This window comes from Gekko japonicus, unplaced genomic scaffold, assembly GCF_001447785.1.
Source record: "Gekko japonicus isolate JY-2015 unplaced genomic scaffold, Gekko_japonicus_V1.1 scaffold20, whole genome shotgun sequence".
NCBI lineage: Eukaryota > Metazoa > Chordata > Lepidosauria > Squamata > Gekkonidae > Gekko > Gekko japonicus.
Window position 1 is genome coordinate 3,099,105 of NW_015169172.1, and position 20,830 is coordinate 3,119,934.

Sequence of the window (20,830 nt, forward strand, 5' to 3'; positions counted from 1 at the left end):
ACATCTGCTCCAGCAGAGGGTGCAATGCCAGTGCCAACATATTAGGAAAGTCAGCAGCTGCTTCCTGTGTCTGGGAAGGAGTCATTGGTTGATTATTTCCTGTGAGAGGCTTCTTTTCCTACACCATTCTTCTCCCTCTACCAGACATTGTTTACACAAGGAGAAAGTTTTTAAAGTTAAAATAAAAGTTCTCCAATTTGAAAACGCTTTGGACTATTTTGCACCTTTTGGTCTCGTTTGCTGTCTCTCACGGTCAGTTTCACTTCTTTCCTCCCAGTTTATTGTTCAGGAACCATTTAATTTTGTGTGGGGGGAATCCCCACCTCCTCCCCTGCCCACCGCTTATCTCATGAATTGCTGCCGTTCACCTTAAAGGCTCAGCCGCTTGTAGAGGGGATCGGTTAACTCACAGTTTTATCGCCTTTAAGTTATCGTAGGAGCTCATTTACGCTGGATCACTTATTTGCTTCCTCCAATAGCCAGTTCTAGTCACCATGACGGCTTCGTGGCAGCAAGACCTCTCGGAGTAAGGAGAGCCCCAATTCCTCAGCCATCGCCTCAGAAGGGGCTCTCCGCAGCACTCCAAGCCAGGAGTCCCCTACAAGGACTCTGGGGGGGGCGGACCCATCCGGGACCCCTCCTGTCCGCCATGCCTCGGCGCGTCCCCATCAGAGCTCGATGGGACATGTCGGACCTGTGAGTCGCCAAAACTGGAGGTCAACAGTTTATATTTTTAACTTATTCCTGTTCTACCAAATAGCAAGTACTACTTTAATATCGCTTATTTTAGCTGTTAGATTGCTATGGAGTTCGCATATCAAAACCAGTAGCCATTTAGAACAGATCTAAGCGGATCTAATAAAATAATTGCTAAATCATCAGCATAAGCTTGGATTTTATATTCCTGGCCTTTTATTTTAATTCCATAGATTCGGTTATCATTCCTTATAGCTTCACAGAGGCCTTCAATAGTAAAAATAAATAGAAGTGGCGAAAGAGGGCAACCCTGATGGGTGCCCTTACATATGTCTATATTGGAAGTTATGTCTGCATTTACCACAATTCTAGCATCTTGTTTCTTATAAATAGCCTCTATCATGTTGATAAAAGCTTCTCCACAATCAGTTATTTTAAAGTTTTGAATCATAAAGTCCCAGTTGATATTGTCGAACGCCTTTTCGGCACCTAGAAAGATTATAGCTAATTGTTTATCAAAATTTGCTTCACAATATTCTAAGGCATTCAGGATGATTCTCACATTTTGCCTCAATTGCCGTTTGGGTAAAAACCCAGCCTGGTCTTGATGTATCAGTTGAACAAGTACCCGTCTGTAGCCTCTGTGCAAGAATAGAGCTGTAGATCTTATAATCGACGTTAAGAAGTGAGATAGGGCAATAGTTTGGAATCTCATTTTCATCAGAACCCTTTTTGTGAATCAGCGAGATTAGAGCTGAATAAGGAATTAGAGCTCTCTCTAGTGGTATCTCTGTATTACACTTTATCCTTCACACAGAGTTTGTGAGCACATGTCAACATAGAGAATTACGCTTTGGACACTGAGCGGATTTTGATTAATTCTACTTATAAATTTTCCTTGAACTTTTCCCTTGTGATGGTTTTCTGTATGCCACTTTGATACTGGATGGGAATAACTATATTTTGTATTGAATATCTTATATGGAATATTGGAAATAATTACTACATTATAATAACACTTCTGAGTTATTCACTTTTTATTTTTGCCTTTATTGTAATAGTGCTGTATTTCACAGTGGTTGTTTTTACTGTTGAGGAGCAGGAAGAGGCATGTCTTCATTAATAAGGAAGGATGTTTTGAACACAGACAGCAATGATTTTTCATGGGATGTAGAAAGGGGGAGAGCGACAGCCACATTTTTAAGAAAGAAGGACTACACAGAGACAGCTGTCTTCTGCTTAGGACTGATACACTATCCCATCTTCACTGGCTATAAGCAACCAGAATGGTGCCAAGAACATACCTTGTTAGGGCAACATTCAATTAATTCTGCAACCAGAAGAGCAAAGAGAGCAAACCCCTTGATTCAGACACCAAAAAATAATTCAGAAGATCTAATATTCTTCTCAACCAAAGAAAAACGGAGTAATTAAGACCAGTCATCAAAACTCAGACCCTTCAGTTGCCACTTCAACCCGATGTGGATTTGGAAAACAAATTGCAGAAGAGATCATTAAAAGATGGTATGAAGCCTTGCAATGTAAGTGCATGCCGGTTGAATTTTTAATCTGCTGTATAGTGTGTGTTTAATACTGGAATTTGTTTCATTTTTGCTGTTCCTTTACATTGTAAACAACCTCATGAGTCACTAGTTGAGAGTTGTGATCGATCAAAATCTTATATATATGTTATCTATTATAAATAGAGTTTCTGCATTAAGGCAAATGAATGTTTTTGCTAATTAAAATTTAACTCCCCTGAATTCAACTACGTATTTAAATTATCTGGATTATGGTTTAAAAAAACTAAAAGTGTAAACATTCTGAACTTTAAAAGGAGGCATGATAACACATGGGGGGGAAACAGTTAAGATATAGGCAAATGCAACAAGCAGTTCAAGATATTATATTCCAGTTTTTCCTGTCTCTAGAACACCTCCCAAGGGTGTGCTGGAACTAGAAAGAGCTATTTCCTACAACATGCATGATGACAAAACCAAATCACCAAATAGCAGACACAGAGCTACTTTTTCAGTAGCATGATACACACGTGTAAGTTATGCATGTGCTATACCATTTACCAGAAATTTCCATATTCCAAAAAGATCCACAGATTAACATTCAGGATCTTGCTTTAAGATCTTACCACTGTAACTCGTGCAAGGATGATAGGCAATCCAAAGGCAGAAACCACAATTCCAGTTGTGACGAAATATGCTAGCTCCCTGCAGGCACTGCTTGCAGCATCTGTATCATCACTTAATCGTTTTGCAATGAGGTGAGGTATAGGACATATGGCATAAAATATCAAAACAAATAGAGGCCAATATACACTGTAGAAAAACAAATACAAGGATAAGAGAAAAAATAAGGAAGCTTAAAATAAACCTTATGGACAAGTTTCTTCCTCAGAAATCAAAGTAACTAAATTCTTGACCCCACATAAATGGGAGCAACATGCTATCATAGAAAGCAAATAGGGCCATATATTTTCAAGCCTTCTAGTCCTTCAAGATTCTGTCCCTTCAGCCCAACAGCATTTTCTCTTGCCTTTTCACCCTTTGTTTTCTGCACACTTGAAAATATTATCACTCTCTTGTGTACACATAATTCTTCTTTGATCCTCCTGTCATTTTACCATCTTGTTTCCTTTCTACCTGACAAAGCTAGTTCCCAGTCTCAGAACCCACCTCCTTAATTTTTCACCAAACTACTCTAGCTTCACTTTACAGCTCTTCCAAGCAAACAATACATCTTTCCCATTTCCCCTAGATCTAAATTCCCTTGGCTATTCTGTGGCTGCTATTTACACATCACCCTCATAGGGATATCAATTCAGGGATATCCAATCACCACATCTACCTCAAGCCTAGCATTTTACATTAGTGTTTAAATCAAACTAGATAACAAAGCACTAACACATACTTCAGATTAACATATTCTTACCCATAATTTTCTAGGGCACATGCCAACATAAGAAACGTCAGGCCAATGACTCCCGTGAATGATAAGCCAACCAGGGCTATAAAACCAGAAATAAAAGGTTTTATGTCAGAAGTCTGTTAAATAAATTTATTAAAGCCAAAACAATACATTCTGTACAATTTAAATTCACGAGTTATAAATTAACATAATCCAAGATTCAATTACTGCATGATGAGACTGCACATTATAGGAGGAGCACTTTCTTGTGATTTTCAACAATCATACTTTCTGGTTAGCTGCTTACATTATAAAGACACCCATCCATGCTCATTTTCAGTACTTTTAGTAAACAAAATATTTTATCTAAGGTTAATGTTGCAATCTGCACATAGTAGTAGGAATCAAACTGTGTTAAAATCCATAATTTCCTTAAGGCCTGCGGAATTTGATTAAAAGACCACCAACAAAAGCCCACTTTGGGATCACAGTGGCCTGCAAAGGAGGCCAAGAGCTCCTGTATTTTAACTGTTGTCTAGAAAAGGAAATTTCAGGAAGGGTCCCCACCTCACCCCATATAACCAGCTGCACCTACAGAATTCCCTGTTCTATTCTTCTAAAGAATGGTCATAGCAGGTTCATGCAGAAAATGTAACGTTAAAAATATTCAAAAATAGGTTTTGAACCCAAAAACACTGGTCAGAAGGCATAAAATGAGTGAAACACGAGTGAAACCAAACTCACTTTCCTATAAAAGGAGAAATAAGGCACACATGAGGAACCCAAACCCATCAGGAAAACATAATGGAGCTCCAGGCTAGTAGGCATGGGGAGGACACCCCAAAGACCGTTTATGCACTAAACTGTTTATCCTCCACCTTTCCTCTTAAGTCAAGGCGCCATTACAGCAAAGGGCAGTTCTAGCAACCACCATGCCTCACTTCAGAAGTAGAAAGAGACTCATAGAGGGCGGCCCCTGCCGCTGCGGTACGCTGAGGGGCAGGATGATTTACACGTAAAGGCGCTTTCGTCGGAGCTTCTCCTCCTCGAGTGCTTCAAATGAAACAGCCCCGCAAAAATGTAGAAGAAAACGAGAGTAGCAAAACTCAAGAGTGCAACATTTCTAACCGAGAGGTATTCAGCATCAAGATTCAATGCCAAATACTCAGGAAATGCGGGGACTGCGTGCGTGCGTGCGGGCTGCCGGGCGAGACGTCCGACATTAGCAAAGATCTGCCGAAGTAGGCTCATCTATACATTCTTGCTTGCTTCGAAGAAAACCCCACCGAATACAGTGAAAGTTACGTGTTAGCACAAGATGCCTAGGACTGCACTCTGAACCTAAGGAAGGTTGCCAGGGCAACACCAGGGGACGGAAGAGTGTGGCGGCGGAAGAAAAAAAGCTAGTACCTTTCACCCCCGCCATGTCACAGTCCCTTGTGGGGGGCTATTATCAAGTCTTCGGCTTTTGTCGACTGTATAAAGGCGCTCGCTCGCTTCTTCCGCTTTCCTGTCACGTGACGTTGTCGTGACACTCTCGGCCCTCCCCTCCCGCCACCTCAAGGACACGTGTTTTAAGAAGAGGCGTGTTCTGGGGGCAAGTTAAACGGACGTCCGCTGTCAGCTTAAACAGTAAGAATTTGTTCCAGTATCCGCTCCTCTGGATCGGAGCTCGCTTCCGGTGCATAAATTGTAGTTCTACAAGGCTTATATTTATACCTAAAGTTACATGCAACGGAAATGGAGGAGTGGGGAGATGTTACAGAGGCCAGTTAGAAACAATAAGCAATAAAGGGGGGGGGGGGGGGAGAGAGAGAGAGAGAGAGAGAGAGAGAGAGAGAGAGAGAGAGAGAGAGAGAGTGTGTGTGTGTGTGTGTGTGTGTATGGTAGGATAAACAGAACCAGATCTATCAAAAAAGATGCAGGGTGAGAAGTAATTAGCAGAAATAATTAACATTTCTAAAAGGGTAGGTCATGGATAGCTGTTGGCACCTACAGTGACTTATAAAACCCAAGTTCCTGTTCAAACCTGGTGGGAGTGAGCATTAATAAGCGTATATATATCAATGTGGCTGGAGTTCATATGTCACAAGTAAGCTAACATACTAATATCAGTCCTATCCAACTAAGATGTTCCACAATGGGACTCCCACCTCTTCCATATAGAGCTCCTGTTAACACCTTTATTAGTGTTTTAACCCTTATGAGATGTCTGCTACTTTTTTACTTTTGAAAGACACATAATTTGAATGGTATGTTTCAATTTTTTCTGATAATTTGCATATACATTGTTAAGGTAGGGTTGCCAAGTCCCCTGGAGGGCAGGGAAACCCCCGCTCGAGAGGCCCATTCCCGGCAGTCCAGATTGGTCTGCTGGGGGGAACCCTGCCCCCAAAGTTCCAGACGTGCCTGGCACAATGACGCCACCTGGAGGTGACATCATCACATCTGGCACATTGCGGGGGGATGCTCTATCATTCGAGGGAAAACTCTATGGTTTTCCCTCGAATGATTGTGGCCCCACTCCCAACATATGCGATGCAATGATGTCACTTCCCCCCACTAAAGCCAAGGTAAGACTTGGCAACCCTATGTTAAGGTGACACCGCAAAACAGCCTTCTCTTTTTAAGGAAGAGCTGTGCCAGATACCTGAATATTGGTCTAAGGGTTGTTTGCATACTGTGTGACTAGCAGCACTTTTAAATATTTGTGTCCTTGCTCATGTATACTGTTTTCATTATTATATTTCTGCAATTCACTCATGGAGACATCTGTTATGTGAATGTGCCTGGCCAAAAACAGCTGGCCACTAAAGTAGTTTACATAGTACAGTCCTAGGCAGAATTACTCCACTGAGCTTAGTGTCTGTATAGTATTGTGCTTTAATCTCTATTCTAAAAATCTAGCTCTTCCAAAGAAAATGGAGCCCTTGCTCATGTATACTGTTTTCATTATTATATTTCTGCAATTTACTCATGGGGACATCTGTTATGTGTGCTTGCATACAGAAAAAACACCTGGCCAAAAACAGCTGGCCACTAAAGTAGTTTACATTGTACAGTCCTAGGCAGAATTACTCCACTTAGCTTAGTGTCTGTATAGTATTGTGCTTTAATCTCTATTCTAAAAATCTAGCTCTTCCAAAGAAAATGGAGCCAGAAATTTGCTGTAAATCCATTATTGCTTAACTCCATTATATAATACTAGGAAAAAGACCCGTTGTGGAAATAAATACAACGGCCTCTAGAAAGAGCCTCTGGGCAGGTGCCCCGGCCTTGGACACTCAGTGTCAATTTGCTGTGGCGACCTCAGGTATAATGACACTGAGTCCACCATTTTCTCCAGAGGAACTGATCTCTGCTACCTTAAAGAACAGTTGTAATTTTGAGTGATCGCCAGCCCTCACCTGGAGATTGGCAACGATGGTTCCCCAGAAGGGAATGGTTGGTTTGGAAGTGGCGTCTGTGGCTTTGTACCTGTCCGAGGTCCCACGCCTCCTGAAACCTCACCCTCTCCAGGCTCCATCCCTCACATCTCCAGGAATTTCCCACCTGGAGTTGGCAATGCTATCTCCTTCCCAGCCAATCATCAACCTACCTTTATTTCCCCCTCACTCTTCAGCTTTCCACCCCCCCACACACCTGCAGCTTCTCCGTGCTCTGAAGTCCTGACTGCTACGTCACATTGGCTGTCATACAGGGGCCACCTCAGCAGCGTATAAGGATACAGAGCCCACCATTTTCTCCAGGGAAACTGATCTCTGTCGTCTGGAAAGCAGTCGTAATTCTGAGTGATCTCCAGCCCTCACCTGGAGATTGGACACATTTTACCTCAGAAGAGCAAACTGTTTAGAATGTTAGAGGCAAAAGCCAATCAAGTCGCATATGCAAACGACCTCTGTGTTCCGAGGCAAAGGCCAATGAGGCTGCATATGCAAATAACCTCTGTGTTCTGACTGGCGAGGTGAGACTCAAGCAATGTAACCAGTGGATAGGGACAGATTCTGAGTGACACACCAGGGCGCCAACCAATTCCAGAGCGTGTGGTATGTTCTAGAGAAGTGCCACCATCATTCGGCTTTTATATATAAGGGAGATGGGGCCTAAACTGGAAAAAAAAAAACCACGTTAAAAAGTGTACATATAATCACAAATGTGCAGAAACAGGTTCAGCACAATCTGATTTTCACAAGTAAGGGTGCATTCCTAAATACAAAGTCGTCTACTGATCTGGCTGGTAATTTACTGTAACCAAACAATGATAATATGTTTTGCTTCTTTGGTATTGCTTTACCTCTGTATAAATTTTTTTAAAAATGATTGAATTCTTTGAACTTTTTAATATGTACAAATATTTTAGACCAGTCACATTTCATTGAGAATACTGTATATTTACAAAAAAAATTACAACAGTTTTTAGTTAAACAGTAAACTTGACAAGTTCTGTAACTATCTGATATGACAACCCCCCATTTGTTTAACTTCCATACTTTTGACATACAGCAGGTCTGTTTCATGCACCATAAAAACACTGCAGTCAGAGGAGGTGTTGGAGTTGGGTAAGTTTTTATAACTTTTTTTACTGAACTAAATGAAGCTTAAATGATGTATTTTAATCAACAATTGAGTTATCCAGGGCCTTTCTTTTGAACAGTGATACAAAGTTAATGCCATTCTTGTAATTTCAAAAATGTATGCTACATGAATTAAATCCATTTGTACACTCATAAGCATAGTTCACACAGTATGTACAGATGTGAATAGAACAGAGGAAAACAAGTCACGGGAACATGAATCACATTCCAATTTTTTTAATAAGACAAGCACATACTTGATCAAAACATTTCATAATATGTTAATAAATAACATCCAGTTTTATAGCTGTTTGAACATCTTAATGCCTTGTATATATAAAAAAGAAGACTTGGTGTTTGTTTCATGTTGGCAGTAAATGGCAATAAATAAAGGATCAGTACAACAAAAAGATGGCATTTTATATAAAAATAAAGGTAGGCTGGTTTACATACTGTATCTGCAGAAATGGGTGCCACTTGAAAATGGTAACAGGAAAAAACAAATAGATTGTCCTTAAAACACCAAATTGACTAAGATCTTCACATCTGCTAGGGATTTCCCCCCTTAATGCATGTGGAAGTTTTTCGGCCTTTCTGCTATCTATCCAAAAAGCAGGTGCAGAGACCATATTTCCCCCTAGTAACTTTTGCAGCATACTGAGCAATAATGCCATGAAGAAATGGAATGTATAATGAGGTCCAGGATCTGATGGTGTCCAGTGCCATCTGACTCTATAAACACAGTGGACCTCTAGAAACTTCACAGTTCTGCATGGGTGTTGCTGCAAGGCAACAGTCGATCAACTGTCCTAAGGGGGCGGGGGGGGGGAATTGAGAGCAGCATAATATTTGACTACCCCATGCCTTGCAGAAGCCAGATTTCATTCAGGAAATACCAGTGCATAAAAGTGCTATTACAAGTTTTTATGCAAAAGGAGAAACATTTCAAAGTTTTACGTAAAAACTAGTTTTGCAGGAAGATATGACAACATTTTTGTTTTATCTTCACAGATACCACCATGTGACCATATGAACATTATTGCTTACTGGGCCAATATACTGTATGTAAATAGGAGTCACTGTTTGCTTACGTTACATCTGGCAAAACTGCATGAGCAATGTGGTAAGTTGCCAACAGAGGCTTAGAATACAAAGCTATGTCACCATCAGCTCATGATCAGCTACTCTCCAGAGCATCTGGGAATAGTTGACTGGATATGAGCAACAACACAATGAATAAAGAAAGGACAACTTAAACTCATAACGTCAATAGAAAATGCAAGGCTTCAACTTTTGGTTTTGATACAAGGGTTTAAGACATTCCTTTTTAATCATGCCTTGCAAAGGCTGTTTAAACTCATCCTCACTGTTCATAAATGCTCAGCTCAGCGCTTCCTTGACTTGGACATTATCTTCAATGTGTCACAGAATTATTAAATCATTTAAAGACACTTTCCCAAGACCTATGGTTATGTTTGTCTGAAACCTGAAATACAGTACTATGCTTAAGGCAGCAAGTTGCCAGACATGTAATCAGTTGCCTAACTGTCAGATTCAGAAATATAGTACAAGAAATAACTGAAATGCCAAATTAAGAGTAACAACATAAAGCATGTAAGTTTTGAGAAAGTCTGTCCGGAATCAGATTTTCAGGTTTGAGTCACACCTTTACTGATAAAAATTTCAGTTTCTTAACTGGGGAGGAAATCTGTTTCATCTCCTAGTTCCAAAACTAACAATCCAAGTTTTCTAGTATGCATTCTTACCTACCCTGTTTAAACCCGAAAGAACACTGTGAGATTCCTAGAATTCCCCTCTTTGCATTTGTAACTCATGGCATATGTAAGGAGCACCCTCTATATTTTTTCCTCTCTTCATGATGATGATTTTAGTATCAGGGCTAGTATTATTTTTTCCAAATTTCCAGCCAGATATTCAGTTCAGCTGTGAAAATCTTGTGGTAAGAAACTATACGAGCACTAGCACAGATCTACAGCAATGTCTGAGGAAGTCTGCTAATACAAGGGCTTTTGGCCTTGGTTTTCAAATTCTGACCAGGCATCATTGAGCTCCATAAAAATCATCTTTGCATATTGTTCATATGGCTGCCCTGTAGCCTAGAAGGAAACAGAGTAAGAAAACATCACATATCATATTAGAGGCTGTTCACATGAGCTAATCTTATTGCAATCTTGGGGAAGCAATGTCGATTTAAGGGAATGGATTTATAAAGAAGATGCCCTAATTGACAAATTTTTAAATCAAAATTTGCTCCATGGTACAAAACCATCAAAAAAGATCTTAGAGCGCATTATTTGACAGAAATTACAATTTATAAGCTCAGGGCAGCACTTTCATCATTACGTTTCCAGTCAATGACAACTGAGATGCTGCTCGGACGATTCCAGAAAAAAACTGTAGACCAGCTTATATGTATCCTCGATTGAGGACCTGCCACATTACGTTCTAAATTGTCCCATATACTCGGAACCAAGAGGAAAATTTCTCGCCAACATATTGTCTGGTCTCCACCTTCTTTCTGACTCTGATAAACTAATTTTTATGTTGTCAGATACAGATTCTTTTGTTTCCAACAGGATGGCACTTTTTGCTCTAGCTGCTAGAAAAATAAGAGCAAATGTAGCAATTAGGAAAATAACAACTGATACAGCTGCTGCTAGTTAGTTTTACGTATTTTATTGTTATATTTTAAGTAAACATAATTATAAATGCTTTTAGACACTGAACTGCAGACCGGAAGGTCGGTAGTTTGGCAGTTCGAGACCCGAGTGCCGCATGACGGAGTGAGCTCCTGTCTCTGGCCCCAGCTCCTGCCAACCTAGCAGTTCGAAAGCAAGAAATTGCAAGTAGATAAATAGGTACCGCTTCGGTGGGAAGGTAGCAGCGTTCTGTGCACCTCAATGTCTAGTCATGCTGGCCACATGACCACGGAAATGTCTTTGGACAGCGCTGGCTCTTTGGCTTGGAAACGGAGATGAGCACCGCATCCCTAGAGTCGGGTTCGACTGGCTTTCGAGCAAGGGAAACCTTTACCTTTATTATATTGCTATGTTTTAGTGAGGCTCTTTATTGTTATATCTGTAAGTGTATTTTATCTCTAACGACTCTCGATTGTAAAGGCCTATGGCCATATACAATAAATGTTCTACCTACCTACCTAGATGAGCTAATCAAGTTTGGATTTACTTGAATTTTTCTCGCCCAGGAAAGAGCAGACTGCACCAAAGATCTGAGTTGGCCTTGCAATCCATAAAAATTTACTAGTTGATGAAAACCTTTTCATACTTGCATCGCTACGTGGACTTGTTAACAGTGTGGCAGCAACTCAGTGGCAGCCCACTTGTTGCAAACTTCAGCTGGTGGTATGTATATATCAGAAGCACAAAACAATTAGCTATTTCTAAGTCTGTCATATGCAGTGTTCCCTCTAAGCTGAGTTAGTGTGAGCTAGCTCACAGTTTTTTAGCCTCTGGTTCACACATTGTTGTTTTAGCTCAGGAAGGATGGTTCCAGAACAAACTAATTTATGCAGTAGAATTGGTCGTAGAGGGAGCATTACTTATGTGCGTGTGATTTTTGTTGTGTTTATCCGGGGGAGGGGGCTAGATTTGTCCCTATGTTACAATGATGTAGGCTGTGGACATCCACCAGTAGTCTTCAGCCCATGGTCAGGATCCTCATGAGGGTCACAGAACCCACCTACTGTGTTGTTGCAAGCCGTACAAAGTAATGTTACTAGTAATGCTTTCATTTTAAAAAATTGCTATGAAATTCTTTATTACATTTGCATTACAGCCCTAGGATCAAAATCTTGGGGTCAAAAACGTCAAGTTCATCTTTCACATTTACTAATATTTATTGGAATTTTAACTGGGATAACTATTTTTTAAATATACAAGATGTGCTATTCTGGGACTTTTTGGTCAACCACCTCTGAGTCCTATGTTAGATGTCTCATACATAGAGTTTCCTTCTCTCCCTTCCCAATTTTGTGACCTGTAAGTTGCATTGTACCATAAGGATATAAATAAGGCTATACTAATATTCCCACACAAGATATTGTGGCTGTTTATTACATATTGTTTTTAAATAGTGAGGAGAAGTCATGTGGCTAGATCTAAAAGGAATCTATGGACTAATATAATTGTGAATTAAGTTATTTATCTGCAAATAAGGCTACTTACTTTGTCAGGATGAACAACAAGAACTGCTTTCCGGTAGACCTTCTTCACTTGCTCTGGAGTTACAAGATCTGCCATGCCAACTGGTTTCCATTTTGTTTCACCTTCCCATAGCACTGTGTGCATTGTGGACAACAAGGCTCTTATATTTCTCTCCTTTCCTTCAATCCATTCAAGGATCTGTGTATACATATACAATTCAGAACCAGACAATAGCTATATTAACTAGCAAATGCAAGTGTTGGAAAGGCTTATTGGATGCCTCTCAAGAACTTCTTCCGATATTAAAGGAAGAACAAATATAAACAACTATCTCCAAAAACAAATATATAACATTGCTTCTAGAGGTGGGATTCACACAAAAGATAATGAAGTCACTTCAGAAAGGATGTGGACAGAATGGAGCAGGTGCAGAAGAGAACAATGAGGCCCTACAAAGAAAGGCTGAGGGACTTGGGAATGTTCAGTCTGGAGAAGAGGTTAAGGGGGAACATGATTGCTTACTTTTAAGTATCTGAAAGGCTGTCACTTGGAGGAGGGCAGGGAGTAAGAATAGTTCAGCAGTGGAATCAGCCACCTAATGAGGTGGTGAGCTCCCCCGCTCTGGCAGTTTTCAATCAGCAACTGGACAAACGCTTGTCAAGGATGCTTAAGGCTGATCCTGCATTGAGCAGGGGGTTGGATTAGGTTACCCATATAGCCCCTTCCAACGCTATGATTCAATGATGCTATTTTGTTGGCATCCATAAAGATCTTGAAAAGTATGGAACAGAATAATGTAGTTGAATAACGTAGCCTGTGAAGTATAGTGTTTTAGTATATCAGTTACTTGTGCTCCCAGATTGTTTTCCAGACTCATATCACAATGCTGATTTTGACTTTTTAAAAATTTCAAACATACAGGGGATCCCCCTTTCCTGTTGTTTCATTCCCAAGTACCTGAAGGATTGGGTTGGGCCCAGACGAAATTTTCCATCAGCAGAATGTAACTTTCTTGTCTAACCCCCCCCCCCAGTACAGCCCACTGATATCCATGAAATGCTGTTCCTGAAGGATAGGGGACCCTGAGGAATGATATGAGAGGCTACCTTCAGCTGGAAGGGGCAATTTGCGGTAAGTCTGGATCCGCCCTGGACTGCTTCCTCCATTGTGAAACAGTCCAGGCCTTAAGATCATCAGGAAGAGCCCTGCTGCAGGAACCAGTTGTTCAGAGCTTCAGCTGGTGGGAACTCATGGGAGGCCCTTCTTGGCTGCTGATCCTAAATTATGTAATTTTCTCTCCAAGGAGGTGCATGTGTGCATTTCTCTGAAGACCTTCCAGAAACACATGGGAAACATGGCTATTCTGGAAGGCCGTTGATAGTATACAAGTGTTAAATCCCAGAAGAAATAAAAAATTAGATTCTGTTTTGTTATTGTGTTAAGTATGCTTCTTCATGGTTTGCAGAGACATGAGTGAAGCATTCACAGAGGTAAGATGAACTCCTGTTCATCTGACCCCCTTCCCCACCCTATCTCCATAGTGTGAAATATCTAAAGTTATTTCTCAAGCCAAAAATATAAAGTCCTCAATATATAGTTATCAGATTACAAACACACAGCTTACTTTTAACTTCTCAGGATCCATCTCCTTGGCCATTTCTTCCTTCCTCATTTCTGCTATTGTTCTTGGTCCCTTTCTGTCTTTGTGGGCATTAAAACCTTGACCAGATAAAAGGTCCTCAAAGTCAGAAGTTCCTTTCGGCTTTGAGTCTTAAAGATAATAAAAAGGCGTAAGCAAGTTACTTGGAAAGGTATAAACACCATATTATTTAAAAACCAACTGCCGGAATTTATTATTACATAATAAAAAGCATACAGCTGCCTAAAGTTAATGTTTATCCTAAGGACAGGAAAGTCTTTTATCCCAAATGCTGTAAAAATGCAACATCTGCCTGTGAAGATGTTGAGCAGGGAAGTGTTGTACTACATCTGACGCTGCACATGTTAGATATAGATCTGTCCTTTTAGCATGGGAGTAAAGGATAAAGTAAGCCTGTGTATGTATGAAACATTAGTGATTTTGTTTTCAGTGTACACACTGATTATAGTGGAAGAAAAATACCACCTGCATAATGGTTTGTCCTAAAAGATACTTTGTGAGCAAAGTCCTAGATGGGCATGTGAGCATTAATGGAAGAGTTTTCAGTCAAAATTTTGTTCTCAGAACCACCACACTCTAAATTCTGATTGTAAACAATTGCTGTTCTAGAGCACTGACCTCTTCTCAGAACCTTACTGGCTTCTAGTTTGCCATTCTGCTACCCAACCATGACTTGAAGTTACCTCAGTTCAACTACACCACTGCTTTTGGGATGCAGCAAAGGGAACTGCTGTGCCAAGCAAAAGAGTCTGCTGTTGTTCAGTATGTCTGTCAGAGGTTGCCTATCCATTCTTAACTGTACTCAAGAGTACAAGACTCGCTTCCCGACAAGCAAATTTCAGAAATGTGGGCTCATTTTGAGTTTGACCTTGTTCACCAGTTCAAGCTTGGCAGTATTATATTTAAAAATAATAGGAATGGAATGAACCGAATCTGGTTTGGTTTAGGGTTCGGGGCAGCCCCTGAACTGAGCCAAAAGGCCCCAAACTGAACTGCCGAGTTCAGTTCCCAAGCCATGGCCAGGAGAAGGGGGGGGAGGATCAATGTTCCCTCTAAGCTGCGGAGCCTTGTGAGCAAATATTCTACTTTGTGAGCTACTGGCATTAAAGTTGTGAGCAAGCAATTCGGCTACTGCGTAAATTAGTTTGCTCTGGAGCCATCCTTCCTGAGCGAAGAGAAAAAACTGAGCCGGAGGCTAAAAAACTGTGAGCCAGCTCACACTAACTCAGCTTAGAGGGAACACTGGGGAGGATAGCTCTGGAAGGGTTAAATGGCTGGCAGCCATTTCAGCAATCCGTTTCGCAAGCAAAACCCACTGGTGAAATGGCTGGCAGCCATTTAAACCTAACAGGTCAGCTGAGGACCTGCACCACTCAGCTGTTAGGTTTAAATGGTGCAAACAGCTGAACGGGACAATAGTCCAGTAAATGTTTGGAGAAGGCGCCCTTCCCAAACATCGATTCAGGGGCTCCAAACCAGCCCAAGTTTGTGCTGAATTTTGGCTCTTGAGCTAGTTTATGCCCATCCCTAGAAGACAACAAGAAAAAGCTGGTGTCCTATAATAATTCGCTTCTAAAAATGTGCTAAGTTGGACACACATAAGGCATGATGCAGAAGCCACTAGAGCTGTTTTGAAAGGTGTTGCTGCAAACCTTTTACAGTACAGCTAAACATCATAGGTCATAATAGCTGAGTGAAATGTATTCAGTTTCAAAATACACTTGGACTACTATTTAGAATGTTGGAAAATAAACTATTTAAAAAGACTCTTTTTCTTTCCTACACAAAGTGGTTTCCAGAAATACAGATAATATCATAAACATAAAAAACAAACAAATCCTTACTTTCACACACACAACAAGTTTTATTTAATTAAAAATTCAATTTACCAGAACTTCCTGTTCCCTTGCCACGATCATTTTGGCCACCAGGCATTGCAGAAAAACTCACATTGTAGTTAGGCCTATTTTGGGGAGAGGAATGCGGCATGCTTTGCTGGGGTTTGGATTGTGATTGTGGCCATGAATAACCTGAACCCTGTTGCCAGCTGCCACCTCCCATTGGCTGAGGTGATGGCTTCTGTGGTGAACCCATAGGAGGAAAACCTCCTCCTATTCCTGTTGGTGTGCTGGGTTTGCTGGCAAAGGAAGGACAACCTAAAACAAATAAAATAGGAAATGAGATACTAGATATTGTACTTGGGGTATATAACAGTTTTATCTTTAGTCTTCCATTAATTTCATTTACAATTGTTGGGGGGAATCTTAAAAGTTTTATATAGGGGGCTGGATCCAAACTATGATGATAGTCCCATCAGTGGCATACAACTTTCCTGCCTACCCTCTTCCCATAGTGGGCCATGATCCCCAGGATTTGGCAGAAATTACATCACCGTTTCTGTTAGTGGAAAATTTAGTCTGGATATAACCCAGGGTATCTAAACAATGTTCTGGTGTTCAGAGGTCATGGTTTATGCAAGCACTTCCACACATACAGGGGGTTCCCCCTTTCCTGTGGTTTCAGAACACCAAGTAAGCTTCTGGAGTGGCATCCAAGGTGAAGAGAGCAGCTAAATATCACAAATCAGTAAGTCAGCTGGTTTCGAAACGGAGGCGGTCATATATGATAGTGTGCTGTAATGCACTGCCCACAGCTCAGATGAAGGGTCATTTCCTTAGGAGGCCTCCAGAGCAGCGCGCTTGCATCTGTCCCCTGGTGGTCAACTCATTATCACATGTCTTTTTCTACTGTCCAAAATATGCCACAGCCAGGGAGAAATTCCTTATAAACTGGCTTTTGAAGTGTTTGAACTTTTCAGATGTTCATAAATTAAGATTATTTTTAAGTATTTACAGCAAAACTTGCACAATTGATGTAGCTAAATTCAGCTTTATTATTATTTTCAATTCCTACATGATCCTTAATGTAAAGCCTATGACCATTAAGCCTGAATAAAGTGTTACTTCTAAGTAAGAAGTCAGTGTGTACCAATGTTCCCTCTAAGCTGAGTTAGTGTGAGGCAGCTCACAGTTTTTTAGCCTCCGGCTCACACATTTTTGTCTTAGCTCAGGAAGGAGGGCACGAGAGCAAACTAAACTGTGCAGGAGCCAAATCGCTGGCTCACAACTTTAACGCCAGTTGCTCACAAAGCAGAATTTTTGCTCACAAGACTTTACAGCTTAGAGGGAGCATTGGTGTGTACATGTCAAAGTGTCTTCCATCTGGGTCCTGATCTATTTGAATAAACAGATCCAGACTGACTGAATGCTTACATTCTGATTCTTCAAGCTCTTTAGTCTATGGCCTTTTTAAAAGAAAAAAATAGTTAACAAAAAGTAGTATTTGATTACCTACACACACCATTGTCATTAAGCTAGGGAAACACAGAAAAGGTTAGTTTGTACTAAACTCTTGTACCAGGATATGGCAAATACTAATTTTCTAGAGTTATGTGGACTGGATAAATCTCTGCATTCTCTAAGTACAAATAAAAGACACTGATGCAGCATTCCTTACACTCAGAAGCATCCTATCATAAGGTAGGCCTCCTGATCATGTGTTGTGGGAGAAGAAGGGCCTGGATTCAGTCTCCCAACATCAAACAGGCGACCAGCTCATTTAGGAAAAAGACAGCAGTTAAATTTATGCTCAGGAATGTACAAAGTTTTGGATGAGAGGAATGTAACTGCACGTGCAGGTTGCCCTTTCCAGGTTATAATAAATAGGGTTTATGGAACAAAAATCCTTAGCACACACACACAAAGGTGAGGCAAAAAAAGTGGGGAACAGTGAATCCAGGAGCTTCTTTGTATATCCTGAAATATGTATAGTGTAACACTGCCAATCCTAAGCAGAGCTGCATCTTTGTAAATCCACTGACTCCAGTGGACTTAATGGGTGCAACTCTGTTTAGGATTGCTCTGCTAATCTTGAACAAAATAGAACAATTACCGTGTCAGAACTAGCAATGAATCCAATTACTTATTTATCAAATGGTTGTGTGTGTGTGTTTAATGAATAAACAGTGATCCATGCGACGGTCACCTCAAGCTTAGACTACTGTAACGCTCTCTACATGGGGCTGCCTTTGTCACAAATTCGGAGGCTGCAGCTAGTGCAGAATGCTGCAGCCAGGCTGTTGATGGGTCTCCCTAGACGGGATCACATCCAGCCTGTGCTGAAAGCGCTGCACTGGCTGCCAGTGGCGTACCAGATTCACTTCAAAGTGCTGGTTCTTACCTTTAAAGCCCTATATGGCCAGGGTCCGGCCTACCTAAGGGACCGCCTTTCCCTGCACGTTCCCCCAAGGGCACTACGGTCGGGGACCCAAAATCTCCTGGATATTCCAGGCCCCAGGAACATCAAACTCGCTGCGACCAGGGCCAGGGCATTTTCGGTGACGGCTCCTACCTGGTGGAATGAGCTCCCAGAAGAGATCCGGGCCCTTTGGGACCTTGGGCAGTTCCGCAGGGCCTGTAAAACGGAGCTCTTCCGCCAGGCTTTCGAGTAGGAGCCGCCACCACCATTATTCCATCAACGCTTTTTCCATCACCGCACCCTCACCACCGCTGGTGCGGGTATCATCGGGGGTGCGAGACGTACCTGGCGGATGACAGGGTTGTGGGGACATATGCAGTCATTGTATTGTTATAACATCTGTAGAACACCATCTTGATCTTATGAATGGAGTGAGTAGTAGAGCACCGATATTTTATTAATTGTATTATGTTGTAAATTGTATTGTATTTTTATACTGTTCTTATTGTTTTTATCAGGCATTTTATGCCCTTGTTAGCCGCCCTGAGCCTCCGGGGAGGGCGGGATACAAATCTAAAGAATAAATAAAATAAATAAATAAATCTTGGTGTTTAAATTACAATAATAACAATATATCCTAATTATAACCAATAATAGAAGTAAGTCCATCTTGAAAAAATACAAATACAATGTCCTGCATTTAATCATATTATTATACAGAGGAGGACATGAAACAATGTTAAATAGTCCTTAGTACTCCAAACTTGTTCAAAGAGGCCTCCTTAAATGAATCAAGTCACTGCGGGGGGATGTCTGTTGATCTTCAAGCTTTCAAAGCATCAGCAAAACCAATTCTCTTAGGTGAACTACAGGTCTCCAAGAAATAGATTACAGTTTCACAGGTGTAAACAATGAACATGAAAAAAATCTTTCTTAAAGGGGCCCACATAACAACATGTTCATTGTTTACACTTGTGAAATTGTAATAATTTACTTGGAGATCTGTGGTTTGCCTAAGAGATTTGGATTCATTGCTAGTTCTGACATAGTCATTGTTTTATTCTGTTATATTGTTATTTGCCGTGATCCCAGTTTGTTTACTGCAAATCTTGAAGACATGAGCTAAAGAAGCCATCCAATGTTTATTAGCTTTGTTTTCAATAAGACCATACTTCTCTTTGGTATTGTCTACTTTGTTGCTCAACTGTTTTTATCAAAGAATCCACGTTGATCATATACCATTATTCAACTTGGAAGCCTTATCAACATACCATCACCAAACACATAACTACAATATGAAATTTATATTATTAAATATCGCCCAGGTTGTTTTTGTAGTGTATTGGCCTCTCTGGCTTGTCATACATGGTGGTCTTAGAGCTCAGCCCTTAATTAGGCTGATTAAGTTCCACGCCTTGTTGTTCAGTTTTGCTTTTTTCTTGCCGCGAGTTGCAAGAAACTGGAACTATAACATAATTGTCGTTTTTATCTTCTTGGAGCAGTCTCTCTTTTCAGAGAACTTATTCAGTTTTGCCATTTAAATTTCACTGTACTCTGGAAAGCTGGTTAAGACTTTGCATATTCTAATTCTTTTCCTTCAGTCATGCAAGACTTTCTCTATATTACAGAATAGATAGAGAAATAACCAGAAATAGTGTGATGTGTCATGAGACACACTTTTTTTGTTTTTATCCTGCAGAGCAGCAGCAAGCCAGCAGAGGGAAGCCGGATACCTGATTCTAGAACCGATGTGACATTTAAGCAGATGAAGCAGTAAACAGCAGGGGGAAAATTCAAGCTGTTACAGACATAGTACAAATTAGGAGCCAAGGAAGCCGAAAAGTGGGGGAAGTACTCACTATGCTAACTAAAGTAGCCTTTTGGATATGAACCACATTGTTTGTCTTCAAAACTTTACAGCATTATGCATTATGAAATTGTCCTCTGAGTCTCTGCCAGTCACCGCCTTTTCCTGCTTTCCAGCTTCCTCTCAAGGTGCTTCTGCTCCTACCAACTTCTCCATTGCAGGTCTTCCCACCACCCCTTCATAGTTCTCTGGTGCGTTGCAGCTGATGTTCTGGGCTGTGATGATGATGATGATGATGATGATGCTTCCTAGGATGACTCCCGCCCCTGTGATGTTAAAGGGCGTCACTGGTCCCTGCCACACATAGTGCTGCACAGCGAGGGTCAGTACCACTTCGGAGTGCAAGACAGCACACACCAGGGCTGGGTGGGCTTCCATTGCCACATTGCTGGTGCACAGGAAAGACAGCAAGGTGAGCATGCTGATTGCGATCACATAAGCCCATGTCAGCAAATCCACAGCCATGACCAGTTCTTGTAAGAGGATCAGGGCTGGGAGGTACATCAGACTTCCCACCATGCCAAAGAGGAAGGCTATGGACCCCATCTCGTCTGGGAAGTCCAGGCTTTGGAAAATAATCAGGCCCAAGGTCAGCAACACCCCTCCCATGTACACCAAGATGTAACCAACAGCATTGTGGAGTTGGGTGCTCTGGTTCAGATTCAGCAAG

At 41.1% G+C, this 20,830-nt stretch overlaps 2 protein-coding genes and 1 long non-coding RNA gene across 3 annotated transcripts in view; 1 reads left to right on the top strand and 2 right to left on the bottom strand.

Annotated features, from left to right (window-relative positions):
- The window catches only part of LEPROT, a 6,746-nt gene extending 1,608 nt beyond the window's left edge, over nucleotides 1-5,138 (bottom strand). Inside the window, exons 1-3 of the mRNA XM_015415816.1 lie at nucleotides 5,029-5,138; nucleotides 3,643-3,718; nucleotides 2,852-3,029 (exon numbers count right to left, since the gene is read on the bottom strand). Coding sequence (XP_015271302.1) covers nucleotides 2,852-3,029; nucleotides 3,643-3,718; nucleotides 5,029-5,044 — 270 coding nt within the window. The 5' untranslated portion in view covers nucleotides 5,045-5,138. The remainder of the gene's footprint in view (nucleotides 1-2,851; nucleotides 3,030-3,642; nucleotides 3,719-5,028) is intronic.
- Nucleotides 5,139-5,222: 84 nt separating this feature from the next.
- LOC107114364 lies at nucleotides 5,223-20,184 on the top strand. Its single transcript, XR_001482647.1, has 5 exons — nucleotides 5,223-5,250; nucleotides 8,122-8,177; nucleotides 9,204-9,315; nucleotides 11,419-11,575; nucleotides 19,993-20,184. It is a non-coding gene; the product is annotated as an uncharacterized LOC107114364 (long non-coding RNA).
- The window catches only part of DNAJC6 (DnaJ heat shock protein family (Hsp40) member C6), a 53,903-nt gene continuing 42,818 nt past the window's right edge, over nucleotides 9,746-20,830 (bottom strand). Inside the window, 4 exon segments of the mRNA XM_015415815.1 lie at nucleotides 9,746-10,309; nucleotides 12,398-12,574; nucleotides 14,001-14,146; nucleotides 15,926-16,192. Of these exon segments, the coding sequence (XP_015271301.1) occupies nucleotides 10,208-10,309; nucleotides 12,398-12,574; nucleotides 14,001-14,146; nucleotides 15,926-16,192 (692 nt within the window). The 3' untranslated portion in view covers nucleotides 9,746-10,207.